Below are 26,750 nucleotides of genomic sequence, written 5' to 3'. Positions count from 1 at the left end.
AGAAGGGGGGAATAAGGGAAAGAAGGGGAAAAAACAGGGAAAGGGGGGGAAATAAGAGAAAGAAGGGGGAAATAATGGAAAAAAGGGGGAAAGAAGGGAAAGAAGGGGGAATAAGGGAAAGAAGGTGGAAAACCAGGGAAAAAAGGGGAAAAAACAGGGAAAAGAGGGGAAAAAAGGAAAGAAGGAGGGAATAAGGGAAAAAGGGTGAAAACCAGTGAAAAAGGGGGAAGAAGACAGGAAAAAGGGGGGAATAAGGGAAAGAAGGGGGAAAACCAGGGAAAAAGGAGGAGGTGAGGGGAAGAAGGGGGAAGTAAGGGAAAGAAGGGGGAAAACCAGGGAAAAGGGGGAAAAGCAGGGAAAAGGAGGGGAATAAGAGAAAGAAGGGGAAAAGCAGGGAAAAAAGGGGAAAAAGCATGGAAAGGGGGGAAGTAAGGGAAAGAAGGGGGCAATAAGGGCAAGAAGGGGAAAACCAGGGAAAAAGGGCAGAGAAGAGGGGAAGACCGGCGGAAAGCGGGCCCCCCCGTTCTCCCCGGGGGGTGCCGGGAGCCGCGGGGCGGGCTCCATCCCCGCCCGCCCCCCCGTCCAGGTGCCGGGGGTGGGCTCGGGCCGACCCTCCCCGCCCCGCGGGCGGCAGCGGCGGGCGCGCAGGTTCCGCGGGGCGTGCGCGGGGTGGGGGGGGCTCCGCGACCCCCCCGGGAGACCCCATGGCCGCGCTGGAGCCGGCCCAGGTAGGGGTGGAAGGGGCTCAAACTGGGGGGGGGACCCGACCCGGGCCCCCGGAGTCTGCCCAGTCTGAGCCGGGGCGCGGGGGTCCCGGCCCGGGGGGGGCGGTCAGCCGGGGTCTGCTTTTAGTCTGTGTCCTGCTGAAAAAGGCGTTTGCTAAATCTCGTTCCTTACTTTGTGGGTTTTTTAAGAAAAAATCTGACCTTTTTTAAAAATTGTATTTCTTACTTTGGCTTTTTAAAACTTTTATTTCCTTTTTAAAATTTTAGTTCTTACTATTTGCTTTAGTTCTTATTATTTTTTTGTTTTAGTTCTTCGGGTTTTTTTTAAATTTTATTTCCTACTTTAAAAGAAAATTATGTTTTAAATTTTGGTTCTTACTATTTATTTTAGTTCTTACTTTTTTTTTCTTTTTAGTTTTTACTTTGGCTTTTTAATCCTAGTTCTTTTTTTATTTTAGTTCTTACTGGTTTTTTCTTTTTCGTTTTGACTTTGTGATTTCTTAATTTTGGTTCTTTGTTTTGTGTTTTTTTTTTATTTTGGCTATTTTTATTTTGTTTCTTACTTTGGGTTTGGGTTTTTGTTGTTGTTGTCCTTTTTTTTTTTTAATTGTGGTTCTTGCTTTGTTTTAGTTTTTAAAATGTTGCCACTCTGTTGCCCATTTAACTCATTGAAATCCCCCCCAGGTGCCCGAGGCTCTCCAGGAGGTCACCATCGCCGCCGCCACCACCACCGAGAAGCCGTGGCCACTCTCCGGCCACCGCCCCCCCTTCCCAGCAGGTAGGGAGCTCCCCTCCCCCCGGTTCCCCCCAAGTCCTTTGGGCATCTTGGTGGCCTCCCCAGTGCCTTTCGGTGGCCCATGGGGGGGGCAGGAGGACTCATCCAGCCCCACCAACCTCTCTCCCGGTGTCCCCGGGGTCCCTCTCCCAGGAGCTCCTGGTTTTGACCAACAAGGCTCCTTGTAAAAGAAATCCTGCTCTTTCTCCTCGTTTTGTCGTGTTCTGTGGGTCACATGTCTGCGTCAGAGAGTCGTGGGGGGCTTCCGGGGTTCATCCCGTGGAGGATGCCCAAAGTAATCGCTTGCCTTTGCTCTTCGCACCTCAGTTCCTGGAATAAACCTCGTTTGCCCAAGGATGATGACGTATGTGGACACCAGGAAAGGTGAAGGTGATGCCCGTGGTGATGGGAATGGTGGGATCAACCCTAAATCTGGTTGGGTTTCCCTTGGTCTGCTCTGGGAGGCAGCTCACGGAGCTTCCTTGGCTTACTCTGTGCATGAGGCTTTCTAATTTGGTGTTTTTCACTAATACTGCCCAAGAAACTTAGCTGAGAACTTCCTTTAAACGCCTAAGCCCTGCCTCCATCCTCAACAGGAGATGGGTGGGATCACTGGGTGCTCTCCTCAACACCCCGAGTCCCTCAAACACCTGTTGAGGTGCTCCAAGCATCCCAGCCTGGGCAGGTGGATGCTCTTCTCCCACCTACGCTGTGATTAAAGCTGCCAGATATGAGTTAAGGGAGTTAAATGAGTGAAAAGACCCACATACGCCGTAAGTAAAGCTGCCAGAAATGAGTTAAAATACGGGAGTTAAATGAGTGAAAAGAATCTGCTGGAGGGATGTCCTGCCTAGGAGCTGAGGCTCGGCGGCTCCTTTGGGCTCACACTGCCCTCTCCTGACAGCTCCTGGCCACCTGAAAAGGGATGCTTTGGGGGATGAGAAGTCTCCCGGTCTCCTCCAGCCATGAGATAGGAGTTGTGGGTCCAGGAGCGGAGCGGGCAGGATGGAAAGTTGACTCAAGTTGAGTTTTTAGGGCACTTGGGTGGGTGGTTCACATGGCTTTTAGAGTTGCTTGATCATAAGGTGAATCAACATGAACCTGACCTCACCGTATCACAAGTTTCCCTTTTTTTTTGTTTTACTGTTGTCCTCCTTGCTCTTTTTTAATCTGATTTAATTTTGGGACTGGGCAGCATCAGTACTTAACCTGTTCAGCTTAACCTTTTAGGTTACCGCTGATTTTCTAGGTGATGCCCATGAGAAGACTGCGCTGTCCTTGGGCACGCTGAGCCGCTCCAGCTAAGAAATAATTAATGGCAACGATTCAGCCTTGCAGGGCACTAAAAAAATAAATGCATAAGTGGATAAATAAGATAAACAAGAGGATAAAATTCAGGCTTTGATGTGCAGCTCGGTCCTCGAGCATCACCTCGTCCTTCTCCAACGTCCTGCTCTTGGAGTAGACTGTCAATGGACCCAAGTGTCTGATTTACCAGGATGCAACCCCTTAACTTGGGAGCGTGGCTTGTCCACCGTGCCCCTCACAGAGATTTTTCTCAAAGTAAAATCAGGGAGCAGGTCACTTGGGTAAGATGCATCCAAGCTATGCCTGGTTTTACTCCTGGGTTTTTCCAGCCTTCCTTTCCCTCCTGCTTGACATTCTCTGAGTCCTTCCAGATGGACAATCTCTGCCTTTCTCAACTGCTCCTGATCTCTCTGGGCTTTTCTGTCTTCTTGAAAAGTGATCTCGGCCCCGAGTCCTCTCTGGTTCAAGCTTTTTATTCCCTGGGATGCCTTCTCCATCACCTGGAAAGCTCTTGTAGGTACCCTCAGCAAACCCTGCTGGGACTTCCCTCCTCGGAGACCAGAGCACCTGGATTTTTTTCCTTCTCTTTTTTGAAGAGGGATGAGTTTTAAGGTCACACCTCTTGTCTCCTGTCACGAGGCATCACAGACTGTTGTTATCTACCCAGTAATCCACCACTGTCTACCTGAGCAGGCTTCCCCGTATACAACCCCGACCTGCTTGCTCGGCTGGAGCAAGGGGAGGAGGTTTGGATCCCTGACATCCAGAGCTCGGAGGAGGAAGAGGAGGAGGAACAACTGGCGAGACCTCTCTTGAGGTTGTGGACAAGGAAAAGGAAACGGTGGAGAAGCTGCTGCGATGCCGGGAGCTCCTCCAGCTCCAACTCCTCTCGCTCGGGTAAGGGACTTGTTTTCCACCCCAAAATGGTAGAGGCCAGGCATGGCTCCTTGCCTCCAGCAAGCAAGGTCATACTGGAAACTGGTGTAACTGGAGTGGGGGGCTGAGGACCCATTTGGGCATCAGCAGCCAGAGATACCAAATGCTTCTGGCAGGAGGAGGATGCTGCTTCTTCCGGATCGGCATAGCTGGATGGGATTGAGGGATGAAATCGGTCATGGTTTGGGGTGTTTCTCTCCATCCCTGCTCAAGCTCCCTTCCTGGCACGGTCAGGATGGGGGTAGAGGTGGATTCCCTTTTTAATTTTTTTTTTTATATTTTTTTGCTTTTGCTTGCAGACGATGGGTGGACGAGCGAGATGGAGGAGGACAGTTCCCAGGAAGAAGGCGAATATCTGCACGGTGGGTCGGCGAGGAAATCCAAAGGTGGCATCTCCCTGGGCTATGAGCACCACAAGAACCACTCGGGAAGGAGATCGGCTTCTTCCAGCCACAACGGGAGAAAGCCTAATACCAAGACCCCGTCAAGAATACAGCTGGGGCAGCACAAGCACGCCTGCAGCAAGTGTGGGAAAAGCTTCAGTCGTGGTTCATCCCTCAACCGGCATCAGAGGGTCCATCTGGAAGAGAAACCCTTCACCTGCTCCAACTGCAGGAGAAGTTTCACCTGCAGCTCCACCCTCAAGGACCATCAGAAGACCCGATGTCAAGAGAAGCCCTACAAATGCCCCAGCTGCGATAAACGCTTCACTTCCGCAAAGTCTCTCAAAAATCATCGCCACCTCCACCTGGAGAATGGGGCATACCGGTGCTCTGACTGTGGGAAAAAACTCACTTCCAACTCAGCTCTTATCATCCACCGGAGGATACACACTGGGGAGAGACCCTACGAGTGCCCCGACTGCGGGAAAAGGTTCATGGCCAAGAAGTCCCTCAACAAGCATCGCAAGAGCCACACGGAAGACGGGTTCTTCATCTGTCCTGACTGTGGGAAAAAACTCACTTCCAAGTCAGCTCTTATCATCCACCGTCGAATACACACCGGGGAGAGACCCTATGAGTGCCCCGACTGTGGGAAAAGATTCATGGCCAACAAATCGCTCAGCAAGCATCGCAAGACACATGTGGAGGAAAGGACCTATAAGTGTCCTGAGTGTGGGGAAACCTTCCCCAAAAACTCAGCCTTCGTAGTCCATCTGAGGACCCACAGGGCCCAGCCCCCCTATCCGTGCTCTGACTGCGGGGAAGCTTTCTTTGAAGGCTCATCTTTTAAGCGACACCAGAAAAAGCATTTGGTAGAGAAACCCCACCAGTGCTCCAAATGCGGGATCGCCTTCACCGTCCACTCGGCCCTCCTCCTCCACCAGAAGAGCCACATAGGACCCAGACCCTACGTCTGCTCCGACTGTGGGAAAGCTTTTCGGGAGAGCACCACCCTCCGTAGGCACCAGCGTATCCACACGGGTGAGAAACCCTACCAGTGCTCTTACTGCGAGAAGAGCTTTCGGGCCAGCTCCACCCTCATCATCCACCAAAGGATCCACACTGGGGAGAAACCTTATAAATGCACCAAATGCACCAAGTGCTTCATGTCCAGCTCTTCCCTCATGAAGCATCTGCGGACGCACCTCCGCAAGGAGCTGCTGAAGGGTCCCAAACAATGACTTGGTTTGCCCAACCCCTTCAAGGTGCCTTTGGGTGCCCACCTCAATGACCATGGATGGATGGACGGACGGATGGATACCCCCTTCTGTGTCCCATCCATCCCAGAAATGCATTTCAGCCTAATTTTCACCCTTCCTCCAAACACACCTGATGGCAAAGGATGTTCTTGGGACCAGGTGTGCAGTGGTGGGTCACGGCACGGTGCCAGGGGACAGTGGTGGCTGCTCAGTCCCCGATCCTGGGGTGGCTGCAGAGATGCTGCTGCCACGATGGGATGGAGGGCTGCGGGGTTTGGGGAACGCTCAGCTTGGCTCGTGCATTAGGAACCTGCTGGAGGAGAACATCTAGGTCCTCCTTTAGAGACTAAAAAGCCTCGTTTTAGGTTCCCACCTCCAAAACCAGTTAAATATTTCAAGAGAAGGCCCATCCTGAAACCCAGGGGTCTCCATCCCCCCTGAGGTTCGGTCCATTCGGATCATCTGTTTTTATTGGATACAGAGTTTTCCAAACACACATTTCCTTCCCCAATTTTCCCACCTCGTGCTCACTGTCCCCCATCTGATTTTTATGCTGCCACCTTCAAAATACATCGTGATGAATTTGGCTCGGCTGTGACAGCTTGTTTGTTGGGTACCTGCTTTAAAATGAGGTGCAATAAAGTGGAACAGGGTTTCTGGGAGTGCGGGATTGTGATTTAGTCATTTGCGGTTGGGGGAGAGATATGGGATGGGGAACGCCCATGGCTGCTCCACCCTCCATCTCTGGCTGGTCCTGGCGGTCTCCTGAGCTGGGACGATGCTCTCAGCTGGCAGAAAGCCAAGCTGCATCCAAGGTTGAGCGTGCACATGGAGGACGTGAGGATGCGCCAGGGGACGTGGTCTTGGGGAGCCACCTGCACCCCAACCAGAAGCTGGAGAACCTGGGGTTGGAGAACCTGGAGCCCTGTGATTGTGGAGCTGGAGGGGACATGCCCGCAGGTGGGGTGGCCTTGGGGTCTTCCTGCACCTGGGGAGGGCTGTGATGGATCTGAATTCCCACGGGTCCCAACATCAGGGGCATGTCGGAGTTGTGGGATGGTGGGGACAGGCTCTGGGGTTTGCCCCAGAGGCTCCTGCATCACTGTGGGGTGGTTCTGACCCCTCCCCTGCCCCTGCCCAGTGCTCCCCATGTAGGGACCAGGCACTGAGTTGGCTGTCCTTCCCCTCTCCAGGATGTCAGGAGCACCATGAGCAGGTATGTCCCATCCTCGGCATCCTCACCATGGGGGGTGGGGTGGGCTCCCGGAGAGGTCTAAAAGGGACCCCAGGGCAGTGGGGCATCATCCCCCTCCCTGGACATTGACCTGGAAAATGAAATGGAGCTGCCAGGAGGAGCGATGGCAGCTCAGCAACGCCAGGAGATGACTTTGTGCCCTTCAAGACCCTGCTGACCTTCATGGGGGTGCAAGCATCGGATCTGCGGCTCTCACACCAGCTGGAGACAGTGCGGTCACAGCCGGATGATGCCCTCAGTGCTGCCTGCTCCGTCAGGCATGGAAGGACGGATGGATGGAGAAGGGGTTGGAAGCCAGCTGGCAAAGTCCCCCCACCCAGGAGAAGTGCCAAGAGCACCAGATAGCCCTGGCGATGTTCTGCAGGGAGGACCGAACCCCCATGTGCCAGCGCCGTGCCGAGTCGCAGGCTTGCTCCGTCCATGCCGCTGTTCCCCTCCGGGAGGCTGCCGAGGAATACAAGGTGCTGCGATTTCCATGCCGGAAAGGTGGAGGGCAAGGGGCTGCCTGCTCCTGTGGCCAGGAGGACCAGACCCTGCCAAGGTCTTGTAGCTGTGGGTGCTCGTGGGGATGGGGTGGGGGGGCTGCGGTGATGGTGGGGTTTAGCAAATTCACCACCGGTGCTTCGAGAGGGGTTTGCACAACTAAAGGGCTGGGTGATGTCATTATAGCGTGGTAATGATGTGGTAGGGGATGTAAGGTGGTCCATCAACAGTTTCAGCTACTTGTTTCTCCAGTGCTACTGGGAGGTGGAGGTGGGGGACAACACCGAGTGGGACGTGGGGGTGTCCGGGGAGACTGAAGAGGAAGGGGACTGGTCCTCCCTCCCCACCCGTGGGCTTCTGGAGGATGTGCTTGAGGAACAGCAACCAGCACAAGGTCCTGCTCTCCCACCCCATCACCCTTTCCACCTGAGCAAAGCCCAGGAGAGTGGGGGATCTACCTGGATTACAAAGGTGGAGAAGCGACCTTCTACACCACCGCCGACCAGACCAGACCCACCTCTACACCCATGGCGGGGCCTTTGCTGGCATCCTGAGACCCTTCCTTCAGCCTCAGCTTGTCCCAGGGAGGGAGAAACACCAAATATCTCATGGTCTGCCCAGCCATGGAGCAGGAATGAGGGCAGCCGGCTGCCCATCCCCATATCTCCAAATCCTGGGAGGGCTCAGCTCAGGGATTTTGGGGTTAGAGCTGTTCCGTGTCCCCCAAAAGGATGACAACTGGACCACTGCAAAAAATAATGATTTTTTTTATCCTTGTGAACCTCTTTTTGTTCTTTTTTTTTTTTTTTTTTTTTTTCCTGAGGGTGTCAATACAATTCTAATTCAAATTAATGTCAATTTAATTTTAATTTTAATTTGGGAAAAAAACCCCACCCCATGGGTGTTTGGGAGGAATTTCTATAAATGTCCACCGTCCTTCCTTTTGAAATCCCAGGGGCTTTTTGTTGTTTAAAAAAAAAAAAAAAAAAAGGCTGCCAGGTTTTGTGTAAGTTGGGGGAGCAAAGCTGAGCAGAAAGCTGGGGGAAGAAACCAAACCCAGGATGTTCTTGGCATCTGGGAACAGTCCCCAAGCTCCCTTGTTCATGTTGCCTACCCAGAGGTCCATCCTTTGGCTCCCAAAGGGAAGAGAGGCCGAGTGTGACCCCTGGCCTGAGACCCCGTTCCCATCCCCCAACCCCCTTTAAAACACCCCATTATGAATTTTGCAGAATTCCCCAATTTTTTTCTTATTGTTCCGCAAAACAAGCCCAAATTTTTCCAGCAGGGTAGCGTGGCCGAGCGGTCTAAGGCGCTGGATTAAAAGTTGGGGGAGCAAAGCTGAGCAGAAAGCTGGGGGAAGAAACCAAACCCAGGATGTTCTTGGCATCTGGGAACAGTCCCCAAGCTCCCTTGTTCATGTTGCCTACCCAGAGGTCCATCCTTTGGCTCCCAAAGGGAAGAGAGGCCGAGTGTGACCCCTGGCCTGAGACCCCGTTCCCATCCCCCAACCCCCTTTAAAACACCCCATTATGAATTTTGCAGAATTCCCCAATTTTTTTCTTATTGTTCCGCAAAACAAGCCCAAATTTTTCCAGCAGGGTAGCGTGGCCGAGCGGTCTAAGGCGCTGGATTAAGGCTCCAGTCTCTTCGGGGGCGTGGGTTCGAATCCCACCGCTGCCAGGTCTCTTTTGGGCCCTGCAGGGAGCACAGCTGGAGCATGGCATGGTGTCACATCTGGAGCATGTGTATGGGGGACACACACCACATCTGGAGGAGTGCTCTGCCCACTTTTGGACTTCCCCAGTACCATGTGAGCATGGGCATGCTGGATCCAGTGGAGAAGCTGGACTCAGCAAAACGCTTTGACCGTGGCGGGCGATTTTAATGCCCCTCCCCCTCCCCCCCCACCCACCCAGGGTTAGGTGTGGGCGTCCTGGAATCCCTTTGGGATAGAGATGAGCTCGCCCTTGGTTCCCCTTCCCCAGGCCTGGGTATGGCCCCCTGCCCCCCAGAGCTGGGTATCGCCCCTCCAGCACCCCAATACCCATACGCTGCTATGGGTACAGCCCCTCAGCCCCCCCCACCCTGAACCCCTTATTTTGGATATGGGTGAGGATGGGATGTTGGGGATACGCCATCCCCAGGGATCGGAGGCCTCCAAGGTGACAGGGCAAAGGGACAGGGCACAGCCGGGATGTCCTGACACTTGAAGACGCCCCCCCCCCCCCAACCACTTCTTGTCCCTCGGGAAGCAGTCCTGAAGGGCAAACCCATGTGCCAAAGGATGAGCTGGTGGGGAAGAAGACCAGCCTGGCTGAACAGAGAGTTTTGGTTGGAACTCAGGGAAAAAAAAAAAAAGAATTTATGACCTTTGGAAGAAAGAGCAGGCAGCTCAGGAGGACCACAGGCATGTCGTGAGGGTATGCAGGGAGAAAACGAGAAGGGCCAAAGCCCAGCTAGAACTTAATTTGGCTACTGCTGTAAAAGGCAATAAAAAAAAATGTTTCTGTAGATACATTAACAATAAAAGGCAGGCCAAGGAGAATCTCCATCCTTTATTGGATGCTGGGGGAACGCAGTGTCAAAGACTGAGGTACTTAATGCCTTCTTTGCCTCCGTCTTTAATAGTAAGAGCAGCTGTTCTTGGGGTACCCAGCCCCCTGAGCTGGAAGACAGAGAGCAGGCTGAAGCCCCTGTGGTTTAGCAGTAGACATAGCAGCGTCAGGTTTGCAGTTAGACTCGATGATCTTAAAACCAAAATGATTCTACAAGTCTATGGAAAGGGAGACGCAAAATCTGACGCCGGCTGGAACACAAGCACACTTGCAGAGCAGCTGGGATGGTCCTTGGTGGCCCTGGACCATGGCTAGGCACCTGCCAGCAGGCTGGTGGTGTTCCCAGGGTGCTGCCTTTTGACCCAAAGTCCAGCATGGCGTAGCCATCCTTATCCTCCATTGGCCAGACCCACGCTGCCAGGGAGCGACTGCTGCATCCCGAGGATGTGCATCAGTCCCAGTCCCAGCGCAGAGGGATGTATCGTGACAGAGGTGAGCTCTGGCAGTGTCACCCAGGGGCCAGATCCATCCCATTGCAGGCACCTGCTGTCAGGATGGGGGTTTGGGTTGGGGGCTGGTGGTGGGAAAGGGGTTCCAAGCACCGTGGTGGACCCTGGATCCACCCTGGAGAGGCAAGCTGGTGACTCCGCAAGAGCTAAAGTCTGTTCCCAGCGCAGGGACCATGTCAGTGTGCTCTGCCCAGCACCCCACTGCATTTCCGTGCACCCCACTGCATTTCCCAGCATCCCACTGCATTTCCCTGCCCAGCAGAGCCCTGCAAACCTCTGCTCCAGATCCCACGGGCAGCCCCTGGCTGGGTGCTGCAGGGACCGGGATGAGGGTGCAAGGTGCTGGGTGGGACGGGCACTGTGAAGGTTGTGGGGTGGGAAATTGGCCAGTTATGAAAGCTGCGTGTGAGCAACAAAGGGTAGAAAGGAGCTGGGCAGTGCTCAGGAGGAAGGGCTGGCGTCCGACCCCCCCCCTTGGAGGACCCCTGAGTTTTTGGAGCCTGAGCAAAAGGGACGCAGCGATGCTTTTGGTCCAGCCTGGGCTTTGACAGCACGCTCCCGGGAGATGAGTTAAAGAAATCCGCTCATTTCCAGCCCAATCGGTGCAGGTAAGGGCGTCCTGCAGGCTGGGAATCAAACCAGCTACCGTCATACCTTGGGCCAAGCCTCCAGATGTTTGGGACAGGGAATCCCCATCACTTCCAGAAAATAAATTTTGTGAACAAAAGCCCAAAGCCCCACTGCCAGCCTCTCTCTTCACCCCCACGGCACACACACCCACACCACAGCAAGGCAGCGGATAAGCTTTCACCATGTTCCCAGCCCCCCCCCCCCCCCCCCCCCGCCATTATTATTATATTTTTTTTTTCAGGGGTGCATCTTGCTGGTCCTCATCTCCTCTCCCATCTGCGGCCAAGGGCTGGAGAGGAGCCGGGGATGAAGGCAGCTGGTAAATCAGCACAGGCATCTCCCAAACAGCCTCAGCACAGCCGGAACTGTCGTTCCCCCCGCCTCCCCCTTGGCTTTTTCCTGTGCCTCCGCACAGCAACTCGGCCAGCAACGCAGAGCGGCCTCCTTTGCTGCGGGCAGAGCATCCCGGGGACCCTCGGTAGAGCTGGGGGACGACAACACGGGACCGGGGGTCCAGCCACCCGCAGCATCGCTCGCCCCAAGGAGAGGATAAAGAGTCGCTTGAGGGGCTGGGAGATTTTGGGAGGCGGGGGAGAGCGCATCGCAATCAAGAAGGTGGTGGGAAAAAAAAAATCCCCCAACCTCCGGGGGGGAGACCGTTGGCTCCCGCTGACAGCGGCGTGTCTGCCTACCTCCCCTCCACCCCAAAACAGGGCTTTCCAGCCCCAAATCAGCCTCTGGATGGAAGAAGGGGGTGAGATGGTGATGCCTGATCCCACAGGGAGAGAGGAGCTGGGCGGCCTTGGGCGCATTCGTGCAGGTGAGAAATTGGGGCACGGGAGAGGAGCCACCAGGCATCGCCTTCGTTTCACCCCGCCAACGGGCGAGGATCGTGCTGGTGGGGTGGTCCTTTGGAAATCATCCCTCCACGGTCAACTTCCATCCCACGACTCCTCGCCGGTCCCTGGAAACAGCCGCCGATGTGTCGGGTCCCATCCCAGGGCAAAACCATAACTCAATCTCCATCTAACCCTGCAGGAGACGGGATGCGGAGGGAGGATGAAGGATGCCGTGTGGAGCAGGGGTGTCCCGATGGAGCCAAAGCGGGTGAAATGGTGGTAAAATCTGAAGGGAATAACCGTGGGACAACTTGTGAGAACAACCAGGGGATGGAGGGATGCCCGGGGATGGAGCGGAAGGATGAATTCACCTGTGGCGAGGGGGATCAGCAACTCTTTGCAGAAGAAAGTCTCTACGAATGTTCCCACTGCAAGAAATGCTTCCAGGACAGGTCAGAGCTCATTTGCCATCAGAGGTTGCACAGGGGAGGAAAGACTTTCAAATGCCAGGAGTGCAGAAAGGAGTTTGGGAAGAGCTCAGACCTTAGTTCCCATCAGAAAAGCCACATGGCGGAGAAGCCCTACCAGTGCTCGACGTGTGAGAAGTTCTTCAAGGACAGGTCCACCCTCATCAGGCACGAGAGAGTGCACACGGGCGAGAAGCCCTACAAGTGCCACGAGTGCGGGAAGAGGTTCACCCGCAGCTCGGACATCATTGTCCATCAGCGGACGCACACCGGGGAGAAACCCTTCGAGTGCTCCGAGTGTGGGAAGAGGTTCAGCCAACGGTCCAACCTCTTCACCCATCAGATCGTCCACACCGGGGAGAAACCCTTCACCTGCCATGAGTGCGGGAAAAACTTTGCCCGCAGATCGGAGCTCACCATCCATCAGCGCACGCACACTGAGGAGAAGCCCTACCAGTGCTCCCAGTGTGAAAAATCCTTCCGGGGGAGGTATGGACTCTTCAGGCACGAGAGGTTGCACACGGGGGAGAAACCCTACGAGTGCTCTGAGTGTGGGAAGAGCTTTGGCCAGAGCGGGGACCTTATCACCCACCAGCGCTTCCACACAGGAGAGAAGCCCTATCACTGCTCCGAGTGTGGGAAGTTCTTCTGCAATAAATCCAGCCTCGTTAAACACCAGAAATGGCATTCGGGGGAGAAGCCCTACAAGTGCCACGAGTGCGGGAAGAGCTTCGGGCAGAGCTCGGACCTCATCACTCACCAACGGACCCACACTGGGGAGAAGCCCTACCCCTGCACTGAGTGCGGGAAGAGGTTCACCAGGAAATCCAGTCTCATCGTCCATCAGAGGGGACACAGAGGATGGAGAACTGGAGAACGCTCAAAATGCGGGAAGAACTCGGAGGAAGACTCTGGTGCCCATGCTCCCGGCAGTGTGGGCATGGGAGAAGGCTCGTCCCCGTGCTCTGAGTGTGCAAAGCCCTTTGAGGAGGCATCAAGCCTTCTTGACCGGCAGACGTGATGCAGAGGAGAAAAAAAACACCTCCCAAGTGCCTGGAAGAGGAAGAAATGGCTTGGCTTGGCACCAAGATCATGCAAGACGAGAAGAAACGAGAGCAGCATGGGACATCCTCCTGTGTGAGATTTAACCTTTTGGGGGGGGGGGGGCTATTGGAGACTACTCAGGGGCAGAAAAAGAGTTAAACACTATAGCATGGGTTCCTCAGTGATGGAAAAAGGCTAATTCCTCCTAATTCCTCACATTATCGCATAGATTGTTTAATAGTCTTCGCTTTGCTCCTCCAGCAGCTTCATCCAAACTCTTTGCTCCCTGGTGAGACCCATTCTACCACCCTATTCCCTCTTTTTTTTCAACATCTTGCTGTTCTATTCTTTTAAGGTTAGCTGAGACATGGGCTCTGCTCCTGTCCAAGTGTCCGTCGCATGTCCAGCCTCGATGCGTCAAACCTCGACTTTAAAAAAAGTTGATTGTTCCTAAGGAGATTTTTATTTTCATATTAGATATTTGATAAGAATATATGGAAATTTTATATTGCTAGAGGAATATTAGAGGAATGAGCATTTTCTCTCCAGGACGTGTAGATGTATTTAACAGTGGAGAAAAATCAAAAGATCTCCACTGTGGATGTTGGGGAGTGGAGAAAGCATCCACTCTACCCGATTGAAGGGAAACCCGCGAGATTTCAGTGAAAGGAGCACGATGTGAAAGGATCAGTGTCCCAAAAGGAAGCCATCGGAGGTAACTTACATCAAATGTTCAATAAATAACCCATTTCTTTCCTTCGCTGGCATGCTCTGGGTCATCACTGCTGCTTGCGCCGTGGCTGGGGGTGAATGTGCCACCACCAAAAGAAACACCGGTGGGAGCTCCGTACTGGGGCTCTTGGGTTTTACTGGGAGGACATGGCAGTCTGGGGACATGCGTCTCCGCTCTTGCGATTTTGGGCATCCTCCGTGCCCGCCTCACTCTGCCTCTCTTACCATCATGCTGGGGCCAAACTGGTCCCAGTATGTCCTCCATACTGGTGCTACAGCTGGAGCGTCTGCAACCAGATTCAACGTCTGGTGGCGTGTCGCTGCTCTGTGGCTGATGGGAATGGTCTGAAACTTCCCTGCCTGTGCCCAAAATTAGGGGACCCTCACCTACATCCCCATAGCCGCGGTGCAGGATGGATCCCCCAGACCCGGGTGGGCATCCAGCGCCTCCAGCACCACCAGTCCTGCTGGTATTGAAGGACCACGCTGGAGGGGGACACACAAGCCGGGAGGGCAGCCCATGGTGGGGGGAATATCTGGGGTTGAGATGGAGCCCGGTGCTCCTCCAGCAGAACCAGGCTGGTGGCCCCACAGTGGGCTTGGAGGACTTAGGGGGGTGTGTGTGTGTGTGTGTCCTGAGCGATGGCCCCACCCAGCAGCGGGTCACAGTGAGGGGATGGGGTGGACCCCCCCCCCGCCCCCAGATGGTAAGAGGGTCACCAAGGAGGAATGCCGAGGTCCCGCTAAGGCCACGTGGCCCCCGAGCTGTGTGGCAGGGGGTGAAGGGTGGTGATGGGGTGGGCTGTGGGGGGGTCACCAACCCCTCTAAAAAACTGCCCCCCCCTCCCCCCCATGACCCCGGGGGTCCACACTGGGAGAAGCAAGGGGTTGCAATGAGCTGGGATGGGGACCCGGGGGGGGGGGGGGAATGCAGCCATTTGAGGGGGGACCCAGGCATCCTTGGGGGGAGAACCCAAGCATTTGGGGGGGAACCCAGGCATTCAGGGGGGGACCCAGGCGTCCGGGGGGTGGGACTCAGGCACTCGGGGCGGGGACCCAGGCACTCAAAGGGGGACCCAGCCATCTGGGGGGGGATGGACCCAGGCATTTGGGGGGGGCGGGACCCAGGCACTCGAGGGGGGACCCAGGCATTCAGGGGGGGACCCAGGCGTCCGGGAGGGGGGTAGATCCAGGCATCCTGGGGGGGCACCCAGGCATTCGGGGAGGGCCACGACCCGGGCATTCGTGGGCGGACCGAGGCGTGCCGGGGGGGCCGGAGGCGCGCGGGGCCCCGCAGACAGGAAGGGGCGGGAGCAGCGCGGGGCCGCCGGGCCGGGGCGGGGCGGGGCGGAACCGGGGACGGAGCGCGCGACGGAACCGGGACGGAGCCGGGGACGGAGCCCGGGACGGAACCGGGGGGCGCGGAGCGCTCCGGCCCGGGGGGCCGCAGGTACCGGGGAGAGGGGGTGAGGGGATCCCGGCACAGAGTTGGGAGAAGTTGTCCTTGAAAAAAAATTAAAAAAATTAAACCCTTCCCAGGGTGGCTTTTAATTTTTTTTTTTTTTTGGGGGGGTGGGGGGGGTCCTAGCTTATTATGGGGAAGGCGGAAAGCGGGGGGGGGGGGGGGGGGGAATTAGTGTTTGCAACCACTCCGTGCGGGTGTGTGTGTGTGTGATGAACCCCCACACTTCACCAAGAGAACAAAAAAATGAAAATAAAATCATCGCGTGGGTGGTGAGCCCCCCCCCCGATTATTGGGGGTCTGTGTGTGTGTGTGTGTTCCTCTGTCCCTGGAGATGTTCAGCCCTCACCTAGACACGGCTCTGAGCAAACCGAAGGTGTCGGCTCTGCCTTGAGCATGGCAGGGGGACGGTCCGGAGGTGCCCTCCGAGTCGAATTATTCCCAGATTTCCCGCTGCTGTGATAAATCCACCCCTTAATTGTCCCAAATGCTATTTCTGCGGTGGGTACAGTGATGTGGAGAGTTAAAACGCAACAGCGTCTCATGCCTGAGAAAGATTGATTGCGCCTTTTACTTTCTCTCCCCCCCTGAGAGAAGTGGTTTTTTTTTTCCCCAAGGGCAGTAGGCGAGGGGATGGAGCGATGGGAAGGCGAACCCCGAGCAAAGGAGGAGCCAGAGGCCCCGGGAGACCCTTGCAGAGGTGAGAGCTGCACCCCAGGGTCCCATCCAAGAGGTGCTTTATCTTTTCCCCTTTCTGCCACACCATCTTTCTGATCATTAAGTGATATTATTACTTACTTCTAACCCAGCAGGACATGGGATGGAGAGTGAGAATGAGAAGAGTCTCCAGCAGGAACGCCCTGAAATGAGCAGCTCATCGTCCATAAACTCAGAAGGAAATTTTTCTGGGAGTTTTCAGCAGAGAAAGTTGGGTGTAAATGCCCACGGGCTGCAAGGATATCCAGGGAAGGACGCAAACACCTTTGTGCATCATGAAGGAAACTGCAAAGTCCTGAAGGAACCCACCGCCCCGTACAGAGCCGTCGCCCGAGAAAAGAAATATATATGCACCGAGTGCGGGAAAAGGTTCAGGCAGAGCTCAAACCTCATTGTGCACCGAAGGACACACACCGGAGAAAAGCCATACAAATGCTGCGGGTGCGATAAGTTCTTCAGTGACAGATCGAACCTTGCGAAGCATCAGCGGCTGCACACCGAGAAAAAGCCCCTGAGGTGCCGCGAGTGCAAGAAAAACTCTGGGAATGACCTGGATTTCCTCGAGCACCAGCAAACGCAGGTGGGGGACAGAGCGTTTAGATGCTGCCAGTGTGGGAAAAGGCTTGGCCAGGGCGGGAAGCTCGCTCTGCACCAGGAATTACATGCGAGGGAAAAAGTCTACAAGTGCCCCAGGTGCGAGAAACGGTTCAAAGACCCATCCACGCTCATCAGGCATGAGACGCTGCACACGGGCGAGAAGCCCTACAAGTGTCACGAGTGCGAGAAGAGATTCACCCGCAAATCGGACCTTACGGTCCATCAGAGAATCCACACTGGGGAGAAACCCTTCGCTTGCTCCGAGTGCGGGAAAACCTTCAACCATCGGTCAAACCTTTTTACCCATCAGAGGAGGCACACGGGTGAGAAGCCTTTCCCATGCCAAGAGTGTGGGAAAAACTTTGGCCACAGGGCAGATCTAGTTGTCCACCTAAGGACCCACAGCGGCGAAAAGCCCTACCACTGCTCTGAGTGCGGGAAATACTTCAAGGGTCGTTCCACGCTCATCAGACACGAGAGGTTGCACACAGGGGAGAGACCCTATCAGTGTCCTGAGTGCGGGAAAAGCTTTGGGCTGAGCGGGGACCTTGTTGCCCACCAGCGTTTCCATACAGGGGAAAAACCCTACAAGTGCCCCGAGTGCGGGAAGGTCTTCAGCAACAGCTCCAGCCTCATTAGGCATCAACGACAGCACGCGGGAGAGAAGCCCTACAAGTGCCACGAGTGCGGGAAGAGCTTCGGGCAGAGCACGGACCTCATCGCGCATCAGCGAACGCACACCGGGGAGAAGCCCTACCTGTGCCTGGCATGCGGGAAGAGGTTCGGTAGGAAATCCAACCTTATGGTGCACCAGCGAGTGCACGGTGCGGACGGGCTCTGCAAACGCCGACAGCGTGGGAAAAGCTTCGTGGAGAACACGGCTCTTTCAGTCCGTCACGACATCATGATGGAGGACAACGCTGCCCCATGCTCAGCCCTGCTGAGCATCAGCAGTGACACGGAGGAGAAAAAACATTGAATTCCTGGGGAAAAAAAAAGAGACAGGATGGAGAAAAAGCTCAAGGCCTTCCTCCCTCTAGAAGAAAAAGCACAGAAGAAACAGCCACTGGCGTATGGCAAGTGCAGGATCTTTGTGTTCCACATTGGAGTCAGTGGGGGCGGGAGGGGGAGGGAAATACCTGTATATATGTTTTAGAGTAAAACATGAACCTATTTACTAAATAACGTGTCTTTTTTTGAGCACATGGAATGGGCTTGGCATTTGCTGCATGGCTCCCCTGCATCCCTTTTTAGATGGGCATTTCCATCACAGAAATGTGGTCCCCAGGCACCTCCTTTGCCTTCTTTCCCCGTCCTTGCATCACCTCTGAGCTGAGCCTCTGCTCTTGTCACCATCAGCCAGTGACCGTCCCGTCTTTATCTCACCACGGTCCTCGGGGAAGTGGGGTCAAATGCATTGTCTGGATGATCCACGCATCCAGCAGGAATAATTCCCCTCCTGTGGGTTGAGATCCCGTGGTGCTCTGTAAAACTGTGCAATGGACATCCAGGGTATGTTAAATTGTTCTGACATCTCTGGCGATCCTCCTGCACCATGTCTGCCTCCATCCTCCAGATGTGGCCCAAGGTCTGCAGGATGGTTGTCGTTGACACAGAAGTGTAGATTGTCCAGTGACACCCCCTTGGCTGCGGGCTCCAGCCTGTCCCTTTGCCCATTGTACACAGTCTGGGGACATCAAGTGGCCTCGGAGTGACACCGTTGGTGTGGCACTGCCAATGCTCCTGCTGTTAACGGTATCTTTACATCTAGGAGGGCTGTGGCTAGACTGCCCTGTCCTCTTGCTTTGGGCTAGGTGACCCATCACTAGATGGGATGGTCCCATCACATTGTCAGCTAGTACCCAGGAGATGGGGAGATCCCTACTGGGAAGGTGCCTGGGCTTGCCAGAGACTCCTTTAAGGTCTAGGGTAGCTACAGTGGCAAATAAAACTAGCCACAAACCTGAATTTCGCCAAGAAGCGCTAGTGATATTGTCACTTCTCTATCCAGATCCTAGATAAATGTTTTCTGGACCATCTATCCATTCAAGTACATTCAGAAACTCTGTGTGACATGACCCTTACCACCACGACCACCAGTCACAGCCAGGACATTATTAACATGACTCCAACCAACCATGCGGAGAGCAGCATGGAGAAAACCACCCACCATCTTTTTACATTAAAGCAGCACTGTGGTACAGCAATTATGGTTTAGATACTCAATTTTGGCTGTCGATATATTGACTGGCCCAATGGACCATCTGGGGTCTAAACACCTCTGAGATTGGTGCTGATTTAAGGTCAGAAAGTTATAGGACAGCTACGTCAAAGTAAAAGGTGGAAACCACCACCATTTCCATGGTGTTCCCACAGATATTTGCTGTGGTGGCCACCGTGGGCAGCTGTAAGTCTTTGGAGGAAAGGGGGAGATAAGGAGATATGAGGGAATGGGAGGGAGGTGCGACTACACAAAGAGGAGGAAAGGGAAGAGGAAGACGGAGCCAAAGAGCCAAGCTCTTCGTGAAGTACCTGGAGCAGCCCAATGGCTGTGGACCTTCTCTCATGCTAGGTCCTGGAAGCCTGGTAAGGGACCTGCAGGTCACCTTCATCCCTGTGAGCCTGTGACTTAGCACAGCAAAGCCAAGCAGATGCTGGCTCTTCTGGAAACCAAGGCAGAAACTGGACAAAGAGACCAGTTTTCCCCAGTCATGGTCAGGCTTTAGTTGGAGTTTCCTGCACCAAGGCTTGTTTTGCCTCCGCTAACCAAACCTGAGCAGCTTCCAAGATCAACCCTAGCTCAGGAGCAAGAGAACCCCACCCTTCTTCCTCAAAAAAACCCCCTCAACTCCCCCAAAACCTGTTGGGAAAGTGTAATTTCCCCAATGTCTGCTTTCCTCCAGGATGCAGAGCTGGAAGGGAAGAGGACCAGACCCAGGCCAGTTCCTGGACACTCGGCTTCACCAAGATCTCACTGTTTTCTCTTGGGTTATAAACAGGCAGCTCCCATCCCCTGGTCACCAACAGCTTTATGAAGATCTTTGCAATTTTCCCCTCTCTTCTTTTTAACAGCAGTAACTTCTCCCTGCCACGCAGCAGCAAATAAAAATTTAATATATAGCAGAAAAATACAAGGAAAACATGACATTCCTTGGGAACAGAGGGCCTTTTTTTAATTGAGGTTACATACATACAAGGGGGAGGGAAGGATGTGGAGGGGAAGACAGATTTCTACAGTATCTTTGGGGTGCTGATGGGTACCCAGCCTGGAAAATGTCAAAGGATTTAAGGAAGGGCTTTACAGACAGATGATGGGATGATGGACAGCCTGACACAGCAGACAGTTTGACTGGGGAGCGATGGGAGCGAGTGGATCATGGACCAACACATCAAAGCCCTTTGAGCAAACTCAGTAATAACAGGAAATAATTAGCAAAAAAAAAAAAGTTATTAACTGATCGGCCTACTTTAGATCATTTGCACAGGGTGGGGTTTTTTCCCCCACTTTTGCAGTCTTTAAAACTGAAGACTTTTACCTAGAAGCACTGATTTTTTTTCTCTTTCACAAACAATGTCTCAACTCTTCCCCAAACCCCTTCTCTGCTCCGAGCACTTACAAAGCCATTTCCCCCCGGTGTTATCTCTGGTGTTCGATGGGATTTGACCCCTCCTTGAAACCCTCTGCACACTGGGAGCACTGGAGTGAGTCCTTCCCCACCGTCATCCCAAAATGCGTGTTGGGCTGGAAGCTTCTCCCACATTTCTGGCACTTGCAAAGCCCTCTGTGCACCCGCTGATGCACGATGAGGTTGGATCTCCGGCTGAAGCTCTTCCCACAGACCGGGCAGGGGTAGGGCTTCTCCCCGGTGTGGGTCCGCTGGTGGGCAATGAGGTCCGAGCTCTGCCCGAAGCTCTTCTCGCACTCGTGGCACTTGTAGGGCTTCTCGCCAGCGTGCAGCCGCTGATGCCGCACGAGGCTGGATCTGTTGCTGAAGAACTTTCTGCACTGGGAGCACTGGTAGGGCTTCTCGCCTGTATGGAAACGCTGATGTGCGATGAGGTCCCCGCTCTGCCCAAAGCTTTTCCCGCACTCGCTGCATTCGTACGGCTTGATTCCCGTGTGCAGCCTCTCGTGCCTGAAGAGGGTTGACCTCCCCCTGAAGAACTTCTCGCACTCGGAGCAGTGGTAGGGCTTCTCCCCGGTGTGGGTCCGCTGGTGGACGATAAGCTCTGAGCTTTGCCCGAATCGCTTCCCGCACTGTTCACACTTATACGGCTTCTCCCCCGTGTGCATCCTCTGGTGTCGGAAAAGATTTGAGCGGTGGCTGAAGCTCTTCCCGCACTCGGGGCACTCAAAGGGTTTCTCCCCGGTGTGTGTCCGCTGATGGACGATGATGTCCGAGCTGCGGGTGAACCTCTTCCCGCACTCGTGGCACTTGTAGGGCTTCTCTCCCGTGTGCACCGTCTCGTGCCTGATGAGAGTGGACCTGTCCTTGAAGCACTTCTCACATGTCGAGCACTGGTAGAGCTTCTCCTCCACGTGGATCCTCTGGTGGAGGTTGAGCTCCGAGCTCTGCCTGAACTCCTCCCCGCACTCGTAGCACTTGTAGCGACGCTCTCCCACGTGCCGCCGCTGATGCTGGAGGAACTTGGCTCTTTCCCTGAAGCATTTCCCACACTCGGGACACTGGTAGAGTTCTTCTCCTACGTGTACCTTCTCGTGGACAAGAAGCCTTGACTGGTGAATGAAGCTTTTCCCACACTGCTGGCATTTAAAAGGTTTTTCTCCTACATGGACCCTCTTGTGCCTGATGAGCAGTGACCTGTCCGGGAAGCACTTCTGGCACTTGGGGCACTCATAGAGCTTTTCTCCTGTGTGTGTCTTCTGGTGGACGATGAGGTTCGAGCTCTGCCTGAAGCACTTCCCACACTCGTGGCATTTGTAAGGTTTCTCTCCAGTATGTATCCGCCGGTGCACGATAAGGTTGGAGCTCTGTGCGAAGCTCCTTCCACACTCGTTGCACATGTACTTCTTCTGTCTGGCAGCAGTTCTGTACTGGGTTTTGGATTCTTTGAGGACCTTTTGGTTTCCTCCATGACAGATGAGTTTATCCCCTTCCGGCCCCGTTTCGCTCTCAGGGGCTGCCTCCTGCCCAGGGCTCTCCAAAACGGTTCCTTCCCATTTTGCCGCTGCAACTCCATGCCCTCCCCCTCGCTCAGCCCTTTCTCGCGTCAGGTCTGGCTCTTCCTCCGTTCTTCTGGCAGCGCATCCTGCTGCGGGTCGCAAACAAGAGCAACGTCTTTATTTCTTGAAGGGAAACCACGTCACGGTGGGGGATGGTGGATAAAAGCACAGGGTGAGGCGAGAGCAGAACCCCTTCGCCCTCAACCCCAGTCGCTTGAGGGACGGTGAAAGCAGGGAGGGAGGGGTGCGGGGGTGGGTGCAGGGGGCTCGGGTGGTCCTTCCACGGGCATAAGTTCCTCACCTGCAAGAGGGTCTCCCGGGGTCTCCCCTTCTTTCCTCCCCGGGGGATCGGGGTCCGGTAGCCCTTCAGCTCGTTCCATCCAAGGAGGTTTCGGGAAAGGGAACCCCTGCTCCAAGGGCTGAAACCAGCAGAGACCCCCCAAACCCCCCAGGGTGTCACCTGCAGGGGCTGCGCTGGCAGCAAGCACCCAGCAAGCCTCAGCCCTGCACCCAGGCACGGCGGGCAGATCCCCCCGTGGTCCCTGGTACTGACCCCCCCATCCCCCAGTACTGTCCCCTCGTATTGTCCCCATTGTCCCTTGGTACTGACCCCCAGAACTGACCCCACCATCCCCCACTGCTGCTCCCCAGTACTGACCCCACTGTCCCCCAGTGCTGCTCCCCAGTACTGACCCCAGTACTGCCTCCCCGTCCCCCAGTGCTGCTTCCCAGTACTGACCCCAGTACTGCCCCCCCGTCCCCCAGTGCTGCTCCCCAGTACTGACCCCACCATCCTCCAGTGCTGCTCCCAAGTACTGGACCTCACTGCCCCCCAGTACTGACCTCCCCGTCCCTCAGTAACGACCCCCAGTACTGCCCCGCCGTCCCCCAGTGCTGCTCCCCAGTATTGACCCCCCCGTCCCCCAGTGCTGCTCCCCAGTACTGAACCCACTGTCCCCCAGTACTGACCCCGCCATCCCCCAGTGCTGCTCCCAAATACTGGACCCCACTGTCCCCCAGTACTGCTCCCCAGTGCTGCCCCCCAGTACTGCCCCCCCCGTCCCCCAGTGCTGCTCCTCAGTACTGACCCCCCATCCCGCAGTGCTGCCCCCCAGTACTGACCTCCCCGTCCCCCAGTAACGACCCCCAGTACTGCCCCCCCCGTCCCCCATTGCTGCTCCCCAGTACTGCCCCCCCGTCCCCCAGTGCTGCTCCCCAGTACTGACCCCCCCATCCCCCAGTGCTGCTCCCCAGTACTGACCCCCCGTCCCCCAGTGCTGACCCCAGTACTGACCCCCCGTCCCCCGGCGCTGCCCCCGGCCGCCACTTCAGGGTCCCGGTGCCTCCCCGGCCGCCCCTCCGCATCCCCCCACGCCCCCCCCCCCCCGGTGCTACTCCCGCCTTCCTCCCATGTTCCACCCCCCCCCCCGACCCTCCCTCCGCGTCCCCCCCGTCCTACCCCCGGTGCTATTCCTATGTTACCCCCAGTCGCCCCCCCCCCCCCTTCCCCTCGCCTTCTCCTACCTGCAGCGGCCCCCCCTGGCCCTGCCCGCATCCCCCCCCCCCCCCGCGCTGCTCCCGCCCCTTCCTGCGCACCGGCCCCGGCCGCGGCTCCCGGCGCGGAGGATGCGCGGAGGGAAAACCGGGGGGGGAGCGGGGGGACGGGGACGGGGGACGACCTCAAGTTGGGGGTGGGTAGGGTATTGGCAGCCGGGGAAGAAGGCCACCACCAGCCCCGGATGGGATTCGGAGCCTTTTTATTGTAATTAATTTTTTATTTTTTTTTTTCCCTTCTCGTTAATATTCTCCGGAAGGGATTTGGTGGTTGAGCAGCAGCAGGGCTCAGCGCGGGGGAGGCGGAGGGGGGGTGGAAGGCGGATTTGTGCTCTTCGCTGTTTCTTCCTACCCGGTCCTCAGACGAGGACAGAAGTTACCGCCTGAGCGGGGCTGGTGGTCGCCCAACTTCTGGGGTCCATGGTACCGGGTGCGGTGGCTTCTTGGCGCGGGTGGCTGCCAGGGGCACGGCGGTACCTCACGGGAGGCAGAAGCCAGCGAGATTTAAAAGCGTTAGAAGTCACCCCGAAGTCACTATGAACAGAATCGGGGAATAATTTAGGCTGGATGGGACTGTGGGGTGTCTGTAATCCTGCCTGGAGTGCTGCGGCCCTGCTCTGAGCATCCACGGGGTTCATTGCACCACAGAGCCCCAAACTGGACCCCACACCCAGATGTGGTCTCACCAGTGCCGTAAAAATCCTTTCGTCTCGCTAAATGGTACAGTTAAACATCTGGAGGCGTTCAGGGATGCAAGAAACAACAGACACCTGCAGAAAGGCAGGGATCTTTACTGGAGGAAATAACCTTCTTTTGTGCTTTCTGGGAATTTTTCTCAGGGGGAATATAGAGGAAAATAACAGCCATCAGGTGCAAACCTAAACGTTCCCCAAGGTCTTTCTTCTTGCCTTTGGACAGCGTGTCCATCCTCCCACCTGACCCATAGCAAGTGCCTCTCCTTTAACCCTCATGAAGCAGCTCCCAGCATCTGGACTTACTGGGACGGCTCTTTCCCTCCCCAGACTGGGGAGAGGCTGGGACTATGTCTGCTAGGGAGGTCCCCACCATCCCGTTATCCTGGTTTGGATGGCTCCATAAAGGTCTTTCCAGGATATTTCTGATGTAACGAGAGCTAATCCACCCTAAGGAGTGCAGGCATGAGCCTGCCTGCGCCATTTGCCCCTGCATCACCCTGCGCCTCGGTCCACGGCGAGGGTGCTGCCTGTCCGAGGCTTCCTGCACCCAAACAACACGAAACATGACTCGTTCCACCTCGGCAGCCCCCAAGGCACGTGTGGGCTGTGTTGTGGTTTCTTGTTTTGTTTCCCCGCTTTTCGTTCCTTCACCCAAAACCTGGGTCCCTACCAGCATCGCTTGGAGGGGTTCAGACACGGGAGGAGACACACCAGCCGGCCGAACGTCATAAGGAACATGATGAGGACCACCAAAGAGCTGGTATTCTAGGGACAAACTGGCCTATTTCAGTACAAGATCCATGCAGGTTGTACAAAGCCCACTGCCCTCGGCGAGCCCAACCACCCTTCACACACCAATTAGCGTTTCCTCCCTGACCCACCCTCTGAAATATTTAATAGTCCCGCTTACAAGCAGACCAGCTCATTTTTGGTGGGAGTTTCATTTTCACTGCATGACTTTTTCCAGCTTTTGTAGGTGCAAACACACCTACAATGTGTGCATTTAACATACATTTAAACGCAAAGCACGCGCTCTCAGATGTTCTATACACCCACATACCACGCGCAACTTCTGATCTTTAACAAGGCAGGATCTCACACTGAATGACCTTCCACATCCGGAGCACTGATTTCTCTCCTCTGTGAGTTTTCTGGTGCACAGAAAGGTGCGAGCTCTGCCCAAAGCTCTTCCCGCACTTGCCACATGTGTACGGCTTCTCGCCCGTGTGCACGCGCTGGTGTTGAATCAGCTTGGATCGGACGCTGAAGCGTTTCCCACACTCCAAGCACCGGTAGGGCTTTTCTCCCGTATGGGTTCGTTGGTGGACTACGAGATCCGAGCTCTGTATGAAGCTTTTCCCACAGTCAGGGCATCGATACGGTCTCTCTCCGGTGTGTTGCCGCTGGTGTTTCATGAGGTTCGACCTTTTGCTGAAGTGCTTCCCGCACTCGCGGCACGGGTAGGGTTTTTCTCCCGTGTGGGTTCTCTGGTGGGTGGTCAACGTTGACCTCCGCGTGAAGTTTTTCCCACACTCGAGGCACTTGTACGTTTTCTCGCCAGTGTGCATCCTCCGGTGCGTCATGAGGCTGGAGCTCCTGTTGAAGCATCTCCCGCACTCGGGGCACTGGTAGGGTTTTTCTCCTGTGTGGGTTCGCTGGTGGACAATGAGGTCCGAGCTCCGCATGAAGCTTCTCCCGCACTCGAGGCACTTGAAAGGTTTCTCTCCCACGTCGTCTCTCGCGGGTGTAATTAAGTCCCTGCTCCAGCTGCCCTCTTGTCCAGGCTTGGTGCGGGCGCGCTGCCTTTCTGCAGGGTCCTCCTGGGTTGGGGTTTCTCTGAGATCAGCGTTGCCTCTTCTGCAAACTGTCCCACTGTCTGTTTTCCATCTTAACCCTGGTTGTGACACAGAGAGAAGCCAGACGGGTTATTTCTCAGGCCAGGTAGAAATAACATCAAGGGGAAGGGGTAGAAAAAGCTGATTAACCAGGCAGGAAAACTGCAGCACCCTGCTTCCCCAGGGATGGAAGAAGGGGAAATCAAGGGAGAGGAAATTTATTCTTATTTCCAAGCCAAGATCACTGGAGCTGTATCTCCTCGTAAGACCTGTCACGCTTTGGCTAAAATCCTGGTGTGGGTTTGACAGGATATAATAGCGTGCGCTGATGTAGGTGCTCAGGAGCACAGGCACCCCATCCTCACCTGCGTGTCTGCTGCTCAGGGCTTCTTTTTTCTCTATTTCTTGATGACCAGGGCTCCAGTGCTCTCCTCGCTCTTGCATCTGGGTAAGCAAGTCTACCTTGGCTGTGGGAGGACCTGTTCGGAAGGGTGAAATCAGGAGATAACAGCATGAGGGACTTGCGAATTGTAGAGTATTTGCAAAGTTAAGGAAATTTGAACTTCCTGGGGGGGACAGGGTGGGAAGGATGGTGGTACAGTCATCCAGACCACCAGGTGCCTGGGTGAACGTGTGTCCTCCACCCAAGCCCCGCAGAGGGCAAACATCGTCCCAAACCCAATCACTGGGGTGGAGCTAGCCAAGGAAAAGGGAAAAGATCCCTGCGGGGAAGACAGATGTTTCCATCCACTGGAAAATGACACAGAAGAGAAGAAAAAAGGGCTTTTCCTCAGTGTTCCTCCTT

The 26,750-nt window shown here is 55.2% G+C and overlaps 3 protein-coding genes and 1 non-coding gene across 6 annotated transcripts; 3 read left to right on the top strand and 1 right to left on the bottom strand.

Annotated features, from left to right (window-relative positions):
- Positions 1-704: 704 nt before the first annotated feature.
- Positions 705-5,368, top strand: LOC126034854 (zinc finger protein 501-like). Its single transcript, XM_049792711.1, has 5 exons — positions 705-728; positions 1,410-1,503; positions 3,502-3,705; positions 4,044-4,894; positions 4,979-5,368. The coding sequence occupies exons 1-5, from the start codon at positions 705-707 to the stop codon at positions 5,366-5,368; spliced, it is 1,563 nt and encodes a 520-aa protein (XP_049648668.1).
- Positions 5,369-8,722: 3,354 nt separating this feature from the next.
- Positions 8,723-8,804, top strand: TRNAL-AAG (transfer RNA leucine (anticodon AAG)). The gene has a single exon. It is a non-coding gene; the product is annotated as a tRNA-Leu (tRNA).
- A 2,260-nt stretch (positions 8,805-11,064) lies between these two features.
- On the top strand, positions 11,065-17,839 carry LOC126035027 (zinc finger protein 271-like). Its single transcript, XM_049793119.1, has 4 exons — positions 11,065-11,638; positions 11,857-12,984; positions 16,412-16,595; positions 16,680-17,839. The coding sequence occupies exons 1-4, from the start codon at positions 11,125-11,127 to the stop codon at positions 17,653-17,655; spliced, it is 2,802 nt and encodes a 933-aa protein (XP_049649076.1). The 5' UTR covers positions 11,065-11,124; the 3' UTR covers positions 17,656-17,839.
- On the bottom strand, positions 17,623-26,414 carry LOC126034926 (zinc finger protein 271-like). Of its 3 annotated transcripts, XM_049792900.1 has the most exons (4): positions 26,311-26,414; positions 25,238-26,004; positions 17,847-21,705; positions 17,623-17,659 (listed from the first exon to the last, which is right to left on the bottom strand). In XM_049792900.1, exons 1-3 carry the CDS (start codon positions 26,387-26,389, stop codon positions 20,314-20,316), a joined length of 2,238 nt encoding a protein of 745 aa, XP_049648857.1. In that variant the 5' UTR covers positions 26,390-26,414; the 3' UTR covers positions 17,623-17,659; positions 17,847-20,313. The 3 variants fall into 3 exon arrangements, with proteins under 3 accessions (XP_049648857.1, XP_049648855.1, XP_049648856.1); XM_049792898.1 differs by lacking the exons at positions 25,238-26,004; positions 26,311-26,414 and adding an exon at positions 22,163-22,393 and having other exon boundaries at positions 17,847-21,950; XM_049792899.1 differs by lacking the exons at positions 25,238-26,004; positions 26,311-26,414 and adding an exon at positions 22,163-22,393 and having other exon boundaries at positions 17,847-21,947.
- Positions 26,415-26,750: the final 336 nt, after the last annotated feature.

Source organism: Accipiter gentilis, chromosome 36 (genome assembly GCF_929443795.1).
Source record: "Accipiter gentilis chromosome 36, bAccGen1.1, whole genome shotgun sequence".
Taxonomy (NCBI): domain Eukaryota; kingdom Metazoa; phylum Chordata; class Aves; order Accipitriformes; family Accipitridae; genus Astur; species Astur gentilis.
This window is presented reverse-complemented; position numbering and strand designations above follow the sequence as displayed.

Bases quoted from the DNA above. Each gene is read 5' to 3' on its own strand.
- LOC126034854 (XM_049792711.1), top strand. From the start codon at position 705: ATGGCCGCGCTGGAGCCGGCCCAG. The intron at 729-1,409 runs GTAGGGGTGGAA...AATCCCCCCCAG, and splicing joins CCGCGCTGGAGCCGGCCCAG to GTGCCCGAGGCTCTCCAGGA. The intron at 3,706-4,043 runs GTAAGGGACTTG...TTTTGCTTGCAG, and splicing joins CTCCAACTCCTCTCGCTCGG to ACGATGGGTGGACGAGCGAG.
- LOC126035027 (XM_049793119.1), top strand. From the start codon at position 11,125: ATGAAGGCAGCTGGTAAATCAGCACAGGCATCTCCCAAACAGCCTCAG. The intron at 12,985-16,411 runs GATGGAGAACTG...GAGCCGTCGCCC, and splicing joins CCATCAGAGGGGACACAGAG to GAGAAAAGAAATATATATGC. The intron at 16,596-16,679 runs GTGCCGCGAGTG...CAGAGCGTTTAG, and splicing joins ACCGAGAAAAAGCCCCTGAG to ATGCTGCCAGTGTGGGAAAA.
- LOC126034926 (XM_049792900.1), bottom strand. From the start codon at position 26,389: ATGCAAGAGCGAGGAGAGCACTGGAGCCCTGGTCATCAAGAAATAGAG. The intron at 26,005-26,310 runs GTGAGGATGGGG...TGTCACAACCAG, and splicing joins CCTGAGCAGCAGACACGCAG to GGTTAAGATGGAAAACAGAC. The intron at 21,706-25,237 runs GTGCTCCGGATG...AGACAGAAGAAG, and splicing joins CTCACAGAGGAGAGAAATCA to TACATGTGCAACGAGTGTGG.